Source organism: Microtus oregoni, unplaced genomic scaffold (assembly GCF_018167655.1).
Source record: "Microtus oregoni isolate MIOR12 unplaced genomic scaffold, Mior012 000044F_ref0000062, whole genome shotgun sequence".
Lineage (NCBI taxonomy): Eukaryota > Metazoa > Chordata > Mammalia > Rodentia > Cricetidae > Microtus > Microtus oregoni.
In genome coordinates this window covers 6,496,297-6,513,695 of record NW_024543218.1, presented here as the reverse complement: position 1 = coordinate 6,513,695, position 17,399 = coordinate 6,496,297, and the positions used below count along the sequence as shown (strand labels likewise).

Sequence of the window (17,399 nt, the reverse complement as noted above, 5' to 3'; positions counted from 1 at the left end):
CGTATATTTACAAATAGTAAAACATCTTGAATTTGCACTCATCACGAATATTAAAGTAAGTTAGGCCAGAATAGCGCTTCCCACCTGTTATACTGGTACAGGTGTGGAGACAAGGACAAGAGACTTGAGAGTTCAAGACCAGCTTGAGCAGCAGAGCAAGCACTCCAAGAATAAAAGGCAGTTGGAGAGATGCAGTGACGGCTCAGAAACTAAAGGGGTCTGCCCCCACGCCTGGGGACCAGAGCTCTATACCCGGGACCAACGTAAGAGAAGGAGAGAAGTGTTTCCCACAGTTTTCATCACATGTTTATACACACACATACACTAATTAAATGTTCTTTAAAAGTCTATTACATAGTTGATAAAAATTAATTATATATTATTATTAAATTTCATAGTATGCCTACATCTTATACATATTTGAACTACTTAATTGCATATGACTAATTAATGTTAAAGCATACAACTCATTAGTATCAAATAACACATTTTCATAAAAGAGAGAGAAATTAGAAAAAGTTAAAACAAAATATTAAGACAGGAATTATAAGGGTTTAGCTCCAAGAAAAAGAAAATTAAGTAGGGCCTTAGTTTAAAACTACAGTTAAAAATTAAAGAATAACTAACTATTCAGAGAAATCCTCACCTGAATACGTCCCATGAACTCAAACCTATCAAAAATGCTATATGACACTCTTGCAAAAGACGCACAACATTGTCTCAAAGAAAATGCTGCTCCCGGCAGCAAGTGACAAAGTCTGGTGAATAAATCCAGACACAGAGGTTAAATAGCTTGGATTTATTTTCGCTGGGAGAAACAAGGCTATAAACTGACACGAGTGACTGTGTCCCGGTGACTAAGGCGTCCGTGACATAGCAAGACAGCTTTACATGGTGGAATGGTGTTAGGGTCCAAGAGAAGCCCCCAAAGAAGACCAACAGCCACATACGCAATAACAAGAGTGCTTTATTAATTCCAGTGTTGGGCTGGCACATGGAGATCCCCAAAGGTCACAAGCTCCTTTTAAACTGAGTTAGGGGAATTCCAGAGAGAAGGGATTAATCTGGGGCTGATTGGTGGCAGAAAGATTAGAATGGGGGCTGACAGTGGAAGGTCCTAGTGGTTAGCGTAGGGAAGGCCATCTTAAGTTATCTGGAGACTGGGGGCATCTGCTGAGCCAGGAAAGGGGCTTTGGGGGCCTACTGAGCCAGCAGAAGGGGTCATGGGGTGCCTGCTGAGCTAGCAAAAAGCTGTGGTTTCTCTGAGGATTGTCTGTTTAGCTCTGTCCCATTTTAGTGAACCAAAACTGAGGCTAAGATTTCTGTCAGGCTACTAGGGGAGCCTGGTCAACCCCCAACCCCCAGTTCTCTCAATATCAGTGAGCTCACAATGGTCCAAGTTCCTGCCACTCCCTCTGTCCCCTGTCCCCTTGGTACCATGGCTCTGACTTTTTTGGTAAGCTCTGCCTTGGGGCCTAAGCAAGAAGGACTCTAATTTCAGTCCACAGGGTCACTGTGCAGTGATCCAGAGAACCAGAGCATATGGAACACAGAGGCTGTGCTGGAGCAACAGGAATACTTGTGGGAGAGAAAGGAGAGAGGGCAGAGAGTAGGCATGAATATGGGAGGAGGCCCATGACCCTCTGCCACATCTTGACTAAAAACTTGGGAATATCTACTGGGAAGATATTTATATCTTTGAGACAGAAAATTAAGACAAAAACAGACTGAAAATATTTGCTGAATACCTACTGTGGGTGAGGTACCATGCTGAGCATCAGGCGGACAATGGTAACTATACATGAGCAAGTATGCGCTCAAGACTGTCTCACAGCAATAACTTCACACAGGTATCAGTGTCTGGATCCCCTCCACGGCATAGGCATAAGTACACACAATTCTAGCCAAGCCTGAGGCAGGTTTGACTCTGAGTGCCATGTAATATGCCTTGTTGTTTCTTTACACTGAACATGCATTCTGCAGCATCATGGCACAGGTTCACCCTCCTGCAGCAATGGGTCCCTGTTCTTGTCCACAACCTTCAAAGTGTCATGCTCAGCCAGGACAGAGTGGGACTGAACACATGAAGCTGGAAGCCGGGAGACACACACACACACACACACACACACACACACTGAAGAAAACGAATGAGAGCCAACTTAAGTGGAATCTAAGATAAAAGCACCAGGAGTGTAAGGGGGAAATCACACAAAATACTATTGATCAGTCAGTAGTGAAATGAAGAGCTTGTTGATCTATAACACATGTCTAAGTCCCAAAAATAAGTAAAGTTCAGTGTTAGATAGCACCATCACTAAATGCAAGCAACCTTCCAGAGGCCTGTGTTTGTTGTTAAGAGAAAAAGCGGTGCTTGACAGAAAGATGAAGAAAGACAAATACACCAAAGGTTACAGAGAAGCATTTCCAGGGGTCACAGGAGAGTGGGGGAGTTTACAGACAGTTCACCATGAAAGGATGAAAAGCATTACCAACCAGAGAAAGGCCCATAGAACAAGGCTTTGGAGCAGAAACACCCAGAGTGCCCATAATGCATGGCATTAGCAGTCCTTGCTGGGTGCTTGTTACATGACTGTCTCACTCAATGCTGGGGGGGTGGGGGATACAATAAAACAAAGGTTCATACCTGCCTTTCCCATATGTTTATGTAGTTAAGCTAAAATAAAATATTTTCACTCCATTCAACCCATACAACTGCAAACTTCAAGATGTCATCATTGGAACATTTGAACCCATTAATCAATACTCTCAAACATGTTTCATACTAAACTGATTGACGATGAGAGAACATTGTCTGTTCAAGATCATCTAGAGCTGTAACAACACTGCGCTAATCTTACCTCAGGAATTTAATGTCAGTGCTCCCGCCAGTTTTCCCTGGGAGCTCGGTGACAGTCAACATTTGCTCTACACTGTTTAAAGCAGTCTTAGCTCTAGTGGCTTACCCAGTCAGAAACAGCAGCTTTGGTGAGAGCAATAAATACATCGTGGATTTCCACAACGTCTCACCCAATCAATAGCCATCCAACTTAAATCATTTTTATTGAGAAAGCAATGATCTATTTATAGTTAAGCCAGAAACGGGATCATAAATGTAGTAAATGCTGATTTTGGTTCAGAATACAAACTTTTATCATATTTGGTAGTGTTTAAGTTTCTACCAACATCAATAAAAAGTCTTACTATGAACAATGACTTAAATTATCAGCATCCTGGAAGCTCTGAAAATGAGTTGTTCAAAACACCCATGGTTCTTATTAAATATTTTCTCAGGTTTTCTGCAACACATTTCAAAGTACTAGCTACAGCTAAGTTGCAGGAAACACCGAAATCTCCTTGAAAATAACGCAGCAAGTAAGGCAAATGATTAAGAACAATTATTCATCTCAATGATTGTTTACCTTCTAAACTCAACTCTACACAGACTCATTCACTGAACATTCAATTAACAGGCATTGCATATCACTCAAAATGAACTATTACTCATTTTACACAATTTTAGAGCTATAATTTTAGAGACTAAAAAAAAAAATCCCTGCACGAGTTAGAAAACCAGCTTTTCACTGGGTGACATCTCCTGACCCAGATGGGGCCCAGGGCAACAGTCTCAATTACATAATGGGGAGAAAGAAGCATGGGCTCCTAAATTATGAGGTGTTTAAGTCCTCTCCCACAACCCCGAGGAATGTTAAAAAGACCAAGAATAAAAAGGAAGAGAAGAAAGGAAAAGAGGGAAGAAGACAATGAGGAAGGAAGAAGTAAGTGGGAGGTGGACAAGATGGGAGGAAGGAAGAAGAAAGAAGGGGAAAAGGAATGGGAGAGAATAGTTCTGGCAGAACCACAAACCCAGTCCTCACGGGGAACAGAAGCACTCCTAGGGCCGTTGGGGCAAACCTGGCTAAACGCAGACTCCTATTTGCTAAACACAAACCTTAGAATCAAAATCAATGTTTGTCACTAAAATCCCAATGGCTGAGGCTAAAATGTATCAGGCTTTCCCAGGCAGCCCTGCCTAAGCTGAGTCAGGAGGATGCTGAGTCCTTCTCGTGCAATGGGCCCAGTCTCTTCTCTGTAATGGATCTGTGGTGACCCTGAGCCTCATCTTCTCCCCACCCTTACTCAAAATCCGTTCCTGCCCACATCACTTGTTTAGCCAGATGTCTCCTTCTTATTCCTCCAGGCTACCGCACGTTAATAAAGCCAGACTATGCGTAGCTTTGACTATCACTTGTACGTGCTGAAGATCCACAATTATGTTTCTAGGAGAACCCTGGCAGGACACAAAAGCACACCAGGGGATCGAAGGAAATCTGCAGAACAAGGTTGTGTGAAGGAGCAGCTCTGGAGATTCCAAGGAAAAGGGAAACTGTAGAGGAAGGTTTAATCAACACCAGGAACTGCCCATCAGTTCAGTACAGCTCCAGCACGCTAATGCTGCCAGTGAGGGAGAGAGCCTACCGAGTGAGCAAATGAGGAGGAGGAGGAGGAAGAAGGAGGAGGAGAAAGGAGGAAGAGAAGGGGAGGAGGAGGGGAGGAGGAGGGAAGAGGAGGAGGAGGGGAAAGGAAGAGGAGAAAGGAGGAGGAGGAGAATGGGAGGAGGGAAGGAGTAGGGAAGAGGAGGAGGAGGAAAGAGGAGGAGAAGGAGGAGGACGAGGGGAGGACGAGGGAAGAAGGAAGGGAGGAGGAGAAGGGAAGAAGGAGGAGAAGAAGAGGGGAGGAGGAAGGGAGGACGAGGGGAGAATGAGGGAAGGAGGAGGAAGGAGAAGGGAAGGAGGAGGGGAAGAGGGGGAAGAGGAGGGGAGGAGAAAGGGAGGAAGAGGGGAGGACGAGGGAAGGAGGAGGAAGGAGAAGGGAAGGAGAAGGGGAAGAGGAGGGGAGGAGGAGGAGGGGAGGAGAAAGAAAGAGGAGAAGGGGAGGAGGAGAGGAATGCGAAACCAACAACTAGTGATAAAGCTATCCACACCGGGCAGTGTCAAACTGAGGCGATCCAATAAAGGTGCCAGCCCTGAGTTCTACCACCATGGGTAGAACACTATAAAATCACCTGTGAAAGCAGCGCACTACAGGCCTAGGTTCAGAAAACAATCTTCACAGCTATCTAGGGATCTGTGTTCAAAACAACAGAAATGAAATGAAAAGGCAGCTTCAGCTAAGAAGGAAATGACCTGGTACAACATTGACTTTTTAAAAGGAAAAGAGACATATTTATTTAACCTGTTCATATGTATGACTCTGAAAACCTCTAAGACACAAACAGCAAACAGATTCTGGGGAAAAGGGAATGAGTAAATTCTAAATTCCCTGTCTTTCCTATTAGAACTGCTGGTATTTCTGAATCAAGATACAGAATTTTTAATTTTATTTTCAAAATCCAGTTGTCATGGATAAGACAAAACAGATTTTTATCTTAAAAGGAACTAAAGTCAGGAGCAAAGGGCAATAGAAGCCTAAAATCCATTTTGATGTTAAATATTTCTTTAAATACATGTAATTTTTAGTTACATGAAAAATAATTACAAGTTATCAAGAAAGGAGATCAATAAGAGTCAGGAGTTTCTTAAAGAATTAATGTAGGTATATTTTAACACAGATATATGAGAAATCCATGAAAACTTAGTAATGGAAACTTTGTAAAACACTACTTTGCTTTTTTAACAGTTCCTTTCAGAATTATTTTCCCATTTTACCCTCTATAAAGCTATAAGACCACGGAAAAGCTAATCAACTCAACTACAAAGTGTGTATAATAGCATCTACCTCATCATTAAAAATAATGAATATAAATCACTCATCACAGTGCTTAGGGTACATGGCCTGTGTTTGGAAAACTGAGTTCCTGTATTTTCAACTTTCTCTAAACGTTTTTCATCCTAGTACTTTCATTACCAAAATAAACACATCCAACCAGATGCTCACAGAATTTGTCATTTTGGTTATTATGTATCTGTTTTATCTGAACGATTTGGCATTTGGGACCCTTAAGCTACTGGTACCATATGGACACAAGAGATACTCCATATCTTTTCTTATATGGGGAATATATGAATATAGATCTCTGTTTAGCATTACTGTCTCTATCGGCAAAACTCTGGCAACAAGGTATATATAATTTTGATGTTGACTACTGAATACCAAGAGCTAGATTTACAATGAAAGACATCATCAGTACAGTGTCCACAGGCACCTCCCTCAAGAGGTGAATGCTTTTGGATGTCAAATGTCTCCCCATATAGCCATTATTTATTGAGGTAGAAAACTGAAGGTCCCTGCTGTGTTCAACAAGCTTCTCCACTACCATATAATGTTAAATATAAACACAGGTATTTCTGATGCACTAGAAGAAAAGTGTAACTCTAACGGGGAAATTTCATTTTGATTCCGATGACAAAGGGCATCTAAATGTCTTGAATGCCATCCAAAGTGAGTATTCAGCCAGTGCAGTGGAGTTGAAGTTTCCAAGTTCAATTCCCCTCTTAGCTTCTTTAAAAATGACAAGTTATGACTGGATTTCGGTGAAGGTAATGTACATCACGCATGAAGAAGCTGATTTGACACATTAAATGTAACCACAATATTACAAAATTACCAAATATTAGGTATTTTACTATATAGTATACAGAGTTCACTGACATCTTTTCTCTGCTTCCTTTTCCTTCCTGCTTCCCACCACTCTCCCCAGTCTCTCCTTTTCTCCCTCATGCACTTAGATGAGCATCTGCTTTCCCTGTGATAAACGTGGCCCGGACACACTCACTGCGGCTGTGCAGTGATGCCCGTGTTACACATTCCTTTCTCAGTGAGCCGGGAGAAAAAGAGCAGCGCTCTCTCGCTCTCTCTCAAATGGGCTCTAGAACAATCAAAAGAACACTTGGCAGGTTTTGCAGTACGAGAATGCTAACAGAACTAAGAACACTTCAGAAACTCATACGCTTTTAGATTCATTCATGCTTGCTCTCTATAGAGCTGTGAAGAAATGGCCCAAAACTGGTTCCTTGTGCACAGTAAAATAAATTCATGGAATTTTATAGATCTGAATACACACACATATACATATACGTATACACATACATATACACACACAAATTGGGCTATCAAAGATAAGAAGCACAATGCCTGAATTAGGTCTCTACTGTCACCTAGGATTCTATTACTACATTTATATAAGTTTGAATGAAGATTTAAAGGAAAGCCTGCAAGATGGCACAGCAAATAGTGATGCTTGCTGCCAAGCCTGGTGACCCGAGCTCAATTCCCAGAACTTACATGGTGAAATATAGTAGGAGGCCACTTGTCCATTCCCGGCTGCTTAGACCCCAAATAATCACACAGAAACTGTATTAATTAAATCACTACTTGGCCCATTAGCGCTAGTTTCTTATTGGCTAGCGCTTACATCTTAATTTAACCCATTTCTATTAATCTGTGTATCACTACAAGGCTGTGGTTTACCAGGTCAAGTTCCAGTGTCCGTCTCTGGCAGGACTCCGTGGCTTCTCACTGAGTCTACCTTCCTTCTCCCAGCATTCAGTTTAGTTTCCCTGGCCTAGCTAAGTTCTGCCCTATCAACAGGCCAAGGCAGTTTCTTTATTAACCAATGGCATGCCCAGTATATAGAAAGAAATCCCACATCAGTGAAAGGAGAGAAATGACTCTCATATGTTGGCCTCTGACCTTCATATGTGTGCTGGGATATTCATATGTACACACACATAATAGGTAGGAAGGTAAGGAGAGAGAGAGAGAGAGAGGACGGATGAATGGAAAATTAGAAGAAGCTTATTTTTAAATATTTAAGGGATATTATAATTTTGATTTTACTTTAACCACTTATCACTGGCAAGTAAACAAAAGTGCACTGCGAAGCATCTCTTTCCTGCTGCTTACAGCCAAACTTTACTAATACTGAGCTACTTAGTTTAACAAATGCACATTTTTAAAAAGATATCTGTGCTATCCTGGCAAACTACCATCAGAGCTGTACCTCCTAGGAGCCCTTTCCCACGGGGGAAGCTGTGCTGTGACAACTGACAGTCAAGTTGACTCGGTGCCCCAGATGAAGCAACATAACGTTAAGAACAGCTCACTCCTACGATAACATACGCATAAACAGTCACAAGAAATAGAGCACCCCGTTGCTGTCATCATGCCTTCATTTTGCTTTTTCCCCACTCACTAGTGGTTATAAAACTGTGGAATTATAGATCCACATCCTTATTGCCACATGACAATTCCCTAAAAACAAACAAACAAACAAACAAACAAAAAAAGTAGATCTTTTACTCACGGACAACAAGCATTTCTGATAGAAGAAATTATGTTGTATATGGAAATATAAAACTACTTGATTTAAAATAAATAACAGAATTTATAGGTAACTATGTAAAAAATAAGCTATCAAATAACCCATTTCTGAAGATATAATAAATTTATGATGCTTAGATTGCAAAAAGAGCGATCATTAGTAAGCATATTCTAAATAACAACTACAGGGTTATCAATATTAAACCATCAGTAAAAATCAGTAGATGATACCTTACACAAATTGGTAAAAAAAAAAAAATTGTAAATTTTACGTTACTATCCACAAACATGCAGTTCTTTTAGCATAAATACTATTGCAACAGAAGAAAAACATACTCAATATTTTGAATATCCTAGGGCTTTTTTCCAAGCTTGGAACTACTTCATATTTGACAACCCCAAAGACAGCCAGGTTATCCACAATCAAGTATAACTATTTTGACTATAATTTTAGTATTTTATTGCATAATAAGCTTCTACACGGACTGATCCTCCCACTTACGATATGAATTAGCATGCAATGGAGTAACTCATGCAATAAACACAAACTTCACAATATGGATTTGTAGCAATAACGCCATCATTTCACACTAAATTGTCATCATTCAACCAGAAGCAAATAAAGTTTCTTCTAGAATAAAAAGCATAATATTCCCATTGATGGATGAAAGCTGAAACAAGTTCACAGCAACAATCAAAGAAGCCTGATACTCACGGAGTCTTTGTGAGTTTGAAGACTACATAACCGACTACCATCCCTTGGGCAGTTGCTTGTCAAGTAAGAAGCAATTTCTGAACTAATTTAAGTGGCCTTTAAGCACTCTTCTTTCTAAGGCTATTCAGTTTCACTGCGTTATGTAAAACATGAGTAATTTGTAATTTCGGGGAATGTGTTAAATTCAGGTAATCGGGGCATCATTTGCATTCAAATGACGTCATAAAATTTCTGAACAGTCTCCCAGCTGTGCAAGGGAGCTACTGTTACTTAAGGGACTCTTAGACCCACTATGTGCCCAGCGTGGGTCTGGGGGCTTTGTAAATGCTACTCATGCACAGTGTTTTCAGGACATCTGGGAGCCCAGTTCCGTGAAGCTCAACGGTAAGTATTAGCATTTATCAGTGAATAAAAATGAATAAGTAAGCCTGCTCACTCTTAGGAACTACAATGATTCTTCTGTGACCTTACGACTAGAACATAGGATCATGAGTTTAGCCAGCTAATCTTGCTAAAACGCTTACATAGCCTGCTGAACCAAATCCCAACTCATCGCAAAGTCAAGAACTTGGGCAGCAGCTAGAAGCTACACTCTTCTCCTTTTCACACTGGTCCCCCAGATCTCATCTTCAGCTAACAAAGACAAGTCCTGACTTCCATGGGGCTCTGTATTTGCTGTCCCCACTCCCTCTCTGTAATCTAGCCAATTTTTTAACTCATTCGCAAAACACAGATCAGACAGCACCTCCTGGAAGAGTCCGCGGACTGCTCAAGGGGTTAAGTGCTGGGCTTTCTCTTTTTCCACAGCAGTCTGTGATCACCTCAAGACTGAAGGGCAAAGAGTAATTGTTCATACACTCATTCATTCTCCCAGCTGTCTGTAAACCCATTAGAGGCTAGAAGTGTCTTTTATCTCTAAATCCCCGTGGTCTTGGTTTATTTTAACATGCTAAATATCAAGAGCTCAACTGAATAAAATCCTTTTAATGAGTCAATAAATGAAATACACACACACACAAACACACACACAAACACACATACACACACACACACACACACACACGCCTTATGAGCTCACAGGGAAAAAAAATCATCTAAATGTTATTTCTGAAATACAAGGGGAGTTGCTAAGAAATATCCACGGGTACCTACAATGCCAAAAGTTCTATTTATCAAATAATAATAACAAGAGCTATATAGAATCAACACATTTTCAGGTTAAATTATAGCTCTTTTGAAACCAGAAATGCCTAGCAGACAAGAAAACCCCTGAGTTTCCTTACTGCAGGAAATGTTGGGTATGCAGCAATGCGTAGGCCTTTGTGTCTGTTCCCCATGGTGTCCTGCTGCAATTTAAGGGTCCTGATTACACTGACTTCCCAACTGATGCAGACAACATACACTGTCTGCACCTTCAGAAACCAAGGATAATTTGTCTTAGTTATAAATAACATTACTTCCACTTCAGACTTGAATTAATAATCTATGTATGCTGCTTAATATAAATTCTACCAAGTCATTTGCGGCACACCAAACAATAGTCTCATTCTCCCAATAGTGGAGTTTACTTCTGAAGGGCCTATGGTATGTATCTTCTGCCCCAGTGGAGAGGGCTATAAGTCAAAACATCTCAGAAGTGGTATCCTAGAAACACTGAGACAGAAAGAAAAAGCAATGGCCTGTTTTTCAAACTTAGTGGTCTTTTACCAGCATAGAGAAGAGGAAGGCACTGGGGCCATGATCAGCATGAGGCAGGCACTGAGAAGGGGAAGGCACTGGGACCATGATCAGCATGGGGCAGAGGCTCCACTGGCATAGAGAAGGGGTAGGCACTCGGGCGTGATCATAGACTCTGCTCCTTCGCTTCCTCCTCCTGCATCTCTCTGTCTGTCTTTCCTTTCCTTTCCTAATTCTCTAGGACTTGTTTTTAGCAAACTACTTATATCAGCAAAATCCAGACCATGGAAAACTCTATAGAGAATGGATGACCTCGTGTCTTAGTAAATAAATTACAAGGAAAATTAAAATAAAAAAATAAAGGAATGGGTGGAAGAAATCATATGGTAAAAGAGACTAAAATAAACTAAGTATGCACTTTATTTCAGCTCTGGCTCAAAATGAGGAAAGATGTGCATATAAACTATACACACAGAAGCATATTTTTGAGACAGGTGAAAGTTATTCTGAATAAATGATTGCTTTACAGTACTAACAAATCTTATTTTTAACATGACAATTCAGTTATATTTTTCTAAATAACTCTTACCTTTCAGACTTTGACTACTGAAAATTTTAATAAATAATATGCCATTTACTTCAAAGTCATACAGAAAGGGCAAGAAGAATAGTAGGAGACAGACAGGTAAGTTACCAATCACTGAAGCCAGAATTCATTATAATCCTAGTTTCTGTGGGTCTGGGTTTTTTAGTAAAAGGCTACAAACGAACATCAGAATATTGCTTCACAGGAATAATATTTATGAACTGAAAAATAAAACACAGGTTCCCTGCTTATACAGCTTTCCCATGGAAACAAGTCAAAATAAAAAGAAACATAAGCAGCTGTCAAACATTAATTCGGATAAGAAACTCCTTCGCTAAGGGCTGGGCATATAAGGTTTTCTACTACAATAATCTAACTTCAGAGGATACTGCAAGGAACCCTGAATTTCTACCTATGTCAAAAGTTTAGTGGAGCCAATTATTTGGCTGCAAATCTAGACAAATATTTTTCAGACTTTACATATCACACATGTGAATAGCTGAGCACATTAACACATTACAGTTATGTTAGTGTCGCGTGCGTGTACAATTGGAAAGTGTACAGCTTATCTTCATAATGTTCAGAATCTTGGTGCTTACAAACAGAAAATCCCTTACATGGTTCTATAAATATTGGCTAGAATTAGCCAGTATCTTCAAAATGATTTTCAAACATATGTTTGGTATTGATTTAAATGCAGGTACATTAGTTTGATTAATTTAATGCAATAAATTAGGTTTTTTTAAACAAATTAAGTGCTCGATAACAATACAGCCCTAATTACAACGGTGAAAAAGTAAGGAGGACCAGTTTATAGAAGTCAGGAGTGGATAGGCATATCTCTGGTGTTCACAAAGTAAGTAGGCAGGCGATTTTGCAGTGTAGTTTATTTTTGCTTGGGTTTCTTAGGGATGCCTAGTTTCCTTCTTTTCCCTTCTTTCTGCGTAACTTGTGTTACAAAGCCTTCTCTGCAGTTAAAACAACGAACATGATGATGCAATCCTACCCAAACAGAATGTCCTCCAACCCGGTGCAGTTTTGCTTGAGGAAGGAGATGGGGTCTTGGCCTCTAGCCCCTAGCTCCTTGCTCAGGTTACTGGGCTACTAGGAGCATCCACCGCCACCCACTCCAAACAGCCCCCGCCCCTTCTGCTAAACCCTGGGCCTGTGCTTCTTTGGGTTCCTTTTTTCTCTGTCTCCTTTTCTCCTCCTTCTTGCACCAGGAGCATCATGCATGAGTCGCATTAGGATTGTGCTCTTTCCACCCTATGCACCGCGTCTCCAGGGCAACCCTAAGCAAACGTGGGGTCGTGAGGCTGCGCCACGGACCACCTCCCTCACCTGCCGGTCGCCAGGGTGGCCCCGCACCCGTGTGTTGAGCCGGTCGTGCCAAGTTTCGTCCTCGCCGCCCAAGCGGTAGATGAGGCGCAGTGGCACGATGCTCTGGCGCTCCAGGAAGCGGTTTTCGTTCCTCCTCTCCAGCTCCCTCAGCGAGGCGTCTCCTTGCAGGCAGGCAGAAGGGCAGGCGGGAGTAGAGAGAAATGGCAAATAAATAATAAATAAATAAAGCCCTACGAAAATTCCCCCGCCTCCTCCCTCCAGGACCCCACCAAGGAAGGACGCAAAGACGCCAGCTGGAGAGCTCTGGACCAGCTCATCCGAGAGCATCCCAGGGCCCAGAAACACGGCACCCGTTTCCCATTCTCCCTATTTTTCTCTTCTTCAAGAAATAAAAAAAAAAAGGCATTTGACCCCAGATTGCTGATGCATCCTTGAGCCCCCACACGTTTGCTCCTTTCTCACCGCCCTTCAAAAAATACAAATAGAAAAAAAAAAAAAGCGCACTGTGGAAACGCAGATGCGGCTTTTGGGGGGCTTCAGGGTTCCAAAGAGTCCTGGAAGCCCAAGCCGCTGCTAACTTACCTGCCGGACCGCAGCGCGCTAGGGGGCAGGTCCCTAAGACGCAGAGCAGCCAGAAGAACGCGGCCGCCGCTGCCTGCATGGTGGCGGCGCTCAGCTGCTCGTGTCCCGGCCACGGGCTCCGGCTCCCCGCCGCCCCTTCCCGGCCCGCGCCGCTGCCGCAGCCGCCGCTGCCTCAGTGCTGCATTGTGCCTCGCGGGCGCTTCGGTGGCGGGGGCAGCGATGGAGCGCCGCATCGGGCGCCAGGCTGTAGCTAAGTGGCTTCTAGCGCCTCCCACTTCATCCCCAGGCGGAGGCCGGGGCGGGCGGCCAGCTCGGCAGGGAGCGGAGCCGGGTGCGCAGCGGGCCTGGTGCACTTGCCCCCCCCCCAACACCCCCACCCTTCGCCGCACCCGGCCGCTCGCTCGCACCGGAGTAGCTGGGAAATGTAGTTCCCTCTCCGCAGCTCGCTGGTCTCCACAGCGACGCGACCGTCGCCACCGGGGGACTGCAGACCCCAGGAAGGGACACCACCAGGCAGGGGCACAGTAGCGGGAATTCTCCCCTAGCGACCACAAAGAAAAGCATTGTTGTTCACGAGTTGGTGTTGCTTGCGTTACCAAGCGACCATGCCCTGCGTGCATGGCAAGTCAGTCATTCCACAGATATGAACTGAGGGCCTACTATGTGCCAGGTGGTTACAGTGATAAAGAACCTGAGTGTGAGTCACCCGCTCTCAGACGCAATTAAGAACGGCTGTTTTGGTTAAGACTTTGAGCAAAGGGTTGAATGGTTATTTTTGCAGTCCAGGTGTGTCTGTGCACCGTGAGTGTGCAGTACTGTTGGCAACCAGCAGAGAGGCTTGAGTTTCTGGGACTAGAATTACAGAAGGTCCTGTGTGTTCTGAGAATCCAACCCATGTCCTCTGGAGGAACAGGCAGTATTTTTAACCCCTGAGCCATGTCTCCATCCGCAAGCCATATTTTTAAATGGCTTTTAATTTCATTTTATTTTGGATACCTAGAGGAGGGTCATAAACCAACTCCAGGAGAGTCAGAAGACATGTGCCAAAGCTCTAGGCAGACATGTAAAGTGGGAATAAGCTGGATTCTCGGTGGTTTGTTTGCCAGCCTCAAACATGTACAGAAAACAGATAGGGGAACCGACTTTCTCAGGCAGTCCTACCCCACCCACCCCACTGCAAATGTTAGAGGCTCACAGGGATAAAAATAGTAATAATTGTTTACATAATTAGCACTTGCATGTTACAGATTTTGAGATTCACATACACTAACTAGCATTACAGCCTCAGGTCAAAAATCTGAACAGCAGAAAAGAGGAAATTAAGAATTAGATCAAGTAGGCTTCTTCCCAGGGATGGTTCAACATATGTAAATCAGTAATAATTGTAATCCATCATATAAACAAACTAAAAGATAAAAAAAAAAAACCACATGGTCATTTCATCAGATGTAGAAAAGACCTTTGACAAAATCCTACATCTCTTCGTGGTAAGAGTCCTGGAGAGATTAGGGATACAAAGGACATTTCTAAACATAATAAAGGCAGTTTATGGAAAGCCATAATCAACATCAAATTAAATGGACAGAAACTCAAAGCAATTCCACTAAACTCAGGAACAAGACAAGACTGTCCACTCTCTCCATACTTCAAGTCTTAATAGGGCAATAGGCACCTGAAGGAAATCAGGGGGATACAAATTGGAAAGGAAGAAGTCAAAGTATCTTTATTGGCCCATAATATGATAGTATACAAAAGTGACTCTAAGAATTCCACCAGAGAACTCCTACAGATAATAAACACTTTTCGCAAAGTAGCTGGATACAAAATTAACTCACAAAAATCGGTAGCCTTATCATATACAAACATCAAACTGGCTGAGAAAGAAATCAGGGAAACAATACAATATTTTTCAAAATAACATCAAATAATAAAAAATATCTTGGAGTAACTCTAACCAAGCAAGCAAAAGAAAGACTTGAATAATAAAAACATTCCATCTTTGAAGAAAGAAATTGAGGAAGATATCAGAAGTTAGAAAGATCTCCCATGCTTATGGATTAATAGGATTAATCCTACCAAAAGCAATCTACAGACAGCCCTCACCAAAATTCAAACACAATTCTTCACAGATCATGAGGGGAACATCTCCAGGTTCATAAAAAAAACATAAAAAAATCAGGATAGCAAAATTGCATAGCCAAACAACTGCAGGAGATATCACCATCCCTGACCTTGAATTGTACTACAGAGCTATAATAATATATAGTCTCTTTGGGGCACAAAAACAGACATGTTAATGAATGAAATCAAACTGAAGACCCACACATAAATGTACACACCTATGAACACCTGATTTTTTTTTTTTTACTAAGAAGCCAGAAATACACACTGGAAAAAAAGGCAGCATCTTCAACAAATGGTGTTGATCAAATTGGATGTCATATTTTGAGAACTACATGTCATGAAGCATATTGGAATTTCAAAAATGTGTAAGTCTTCAAATCAATGAGATGGTTAAGAATCTTATCTCGCATGCAGTTGTCTACAGCTTGAGCAAGGTTTCAAGAGCCTATTAGACCTTAATACACAGCATTCTGTAATGACTACAGTAAAAGATAATTAGAGCCTGAGGCATAAGAATGTGTTTTGTGTTCTCCCACAATGTCATGAGTCCCATTCCTAATCTGGTTCTCTTAGCTAAAAGAATGGGTTGTGTAAGTGTTTTAATTATGACATTGCTCTAAACAGAGTGCTTTCTTCTCACTTTTTTTAGCATGTTTGGAATATATTAAATAATTTCTAAAGCTAACCATACCAGTTTTATGTAACAAAAATTTAAATACTTTTTTTAAAGTTTGTCTTAGCTTGTGATGCTACAGCAATAATAGCATAGACTGGGTAACTCAGGTATCAAACATTTAAGGAACTGAGATGTAACAGTGCTAGGTTTGACCATTAGCACTACAAAGCAAAGCACAGTAACAAGGAAAATTTGTCACAGTGCTGGAAGTCAGAAAGCAAGGAAGTAGCTGCAAGACCTGGTGTCAGGTAAGGGCTACTTCCTACCCCATGAACAGCAGTCACCTTGTCCTTGTCTTTATAAGACACAAACAGAGCATTCCTGTTCTCCCCAACCATCTCTTGCTCCCTTTTGTAATGCAGACATTAATCAACCATGGAGGTTTCACTTTCATGACCTAATTATTTCTCAAGGTCCCATCTTCAAATACCATCACAGTGGGGCTTTGATATATTCATTTTGGAGTGATACAACCAGTTATGAGTAGAGGTTAAAGTATCTCTCCCATCAGATTTCCAAGTCTGAATTGCTAGACACTTGACATATATGAGAAAACACTAATAAATGACAAATTATGTTTTCATTAATATATATACAAATTTAAACTTTTGTGTGTATGTATTACATCACGGGCACATGTGGAAGCCTAACTTGGAACTTCTGCTCTTCCTGCCTCCCTCTCCTGGTGTTTAATAGGTCGTTGCACCCCGTCTCTTTACATATGCTTAAATAGAGAGGTCCCTAAGAGAAAAAACAAAGTTTTGGGGGCTGGAGAGATGGCTCAGGGATTAAGAGCATTGCCTGCCCTTCCAAAGGTCCTGAGTTCAATTCCCAGCAACCACATGGTGGCTCACAACCATCTGTAATGAGGTCTGGCGCCCTCTTCTGGCCTGTAGGCATACAGACAGAACATTGTATACTAAATAAATAAATATTTTTAAAAAAACAGAAAGTTTTTGTTGTTTAAAATGTTCATAAACTCATAAGTACATGTGTTTAAAGATGACCACTTGGGACTGATAGTTCATCAGGGTTCTCATCCCGGGAGAAGATTGGTTCTCCTCTTCTTAACAGTCAATAGTTGCCTATAGCCTTCATGTGGGGGAGACTCAGTGGACTCAGCAGATTGTGTGTGTGTGTGTGTGTGTGTGTGTGTGTGTGTGTGTAATAATAATCAAAGATGAAAACGTCATGAATTTGAGGGGACACACCGGAGGAACTGGAATGGGGAGAGAGTTGGTTAGAAATCACAATCACAGAGAACTTAGACAACAATGAGGACACTAAGAGAGACTCACATAGATCTAATCTACTTGGGAAGTAGAAAAAGGCAAGATCTCCTGAGTAAATTGGGAACATAGGGACCTTGGGGGAAGGTT

General features: G+C 41.8%; 1 protein-coding gene across 11 annotated transcripts in view; it reads right to left on the bottom strand.

Annotated features, from left to right (window-relative positions):
* The window catches only part of LOC121434714 (disintegrin and metalloproteinase domain-containing protein 22), a 224,827-nt gene extending 211,250 nt beyond the window's left edge, over positions 1-13,577 (bottom strand). For all 11 annotated transcript variants that reach the window (XM_041633616.1, XM_041633617.1, XM_041633619.1 and 8 more), the window contains exons 1-2: positions 13,221-13,577; positions 12,639-12,799 (exon numbers count right to left, since the gene is read on the bottom strand). In XM_041633616.1, coding sequence (XP_041489550.1) covers positions 12,639-12,799; positions 13,221-13,299 — 240 coding nt within the window. In that variant the 5' untranslated portion in view covers positions 13,300-13,577. The remainder of the gene's footprint in view (positions 1-12,638; positions 12,800-13,220) is intronic.
* Between the last annotated feature and the right edge of the window lie 3,822 nt (positions 13,578-17,399).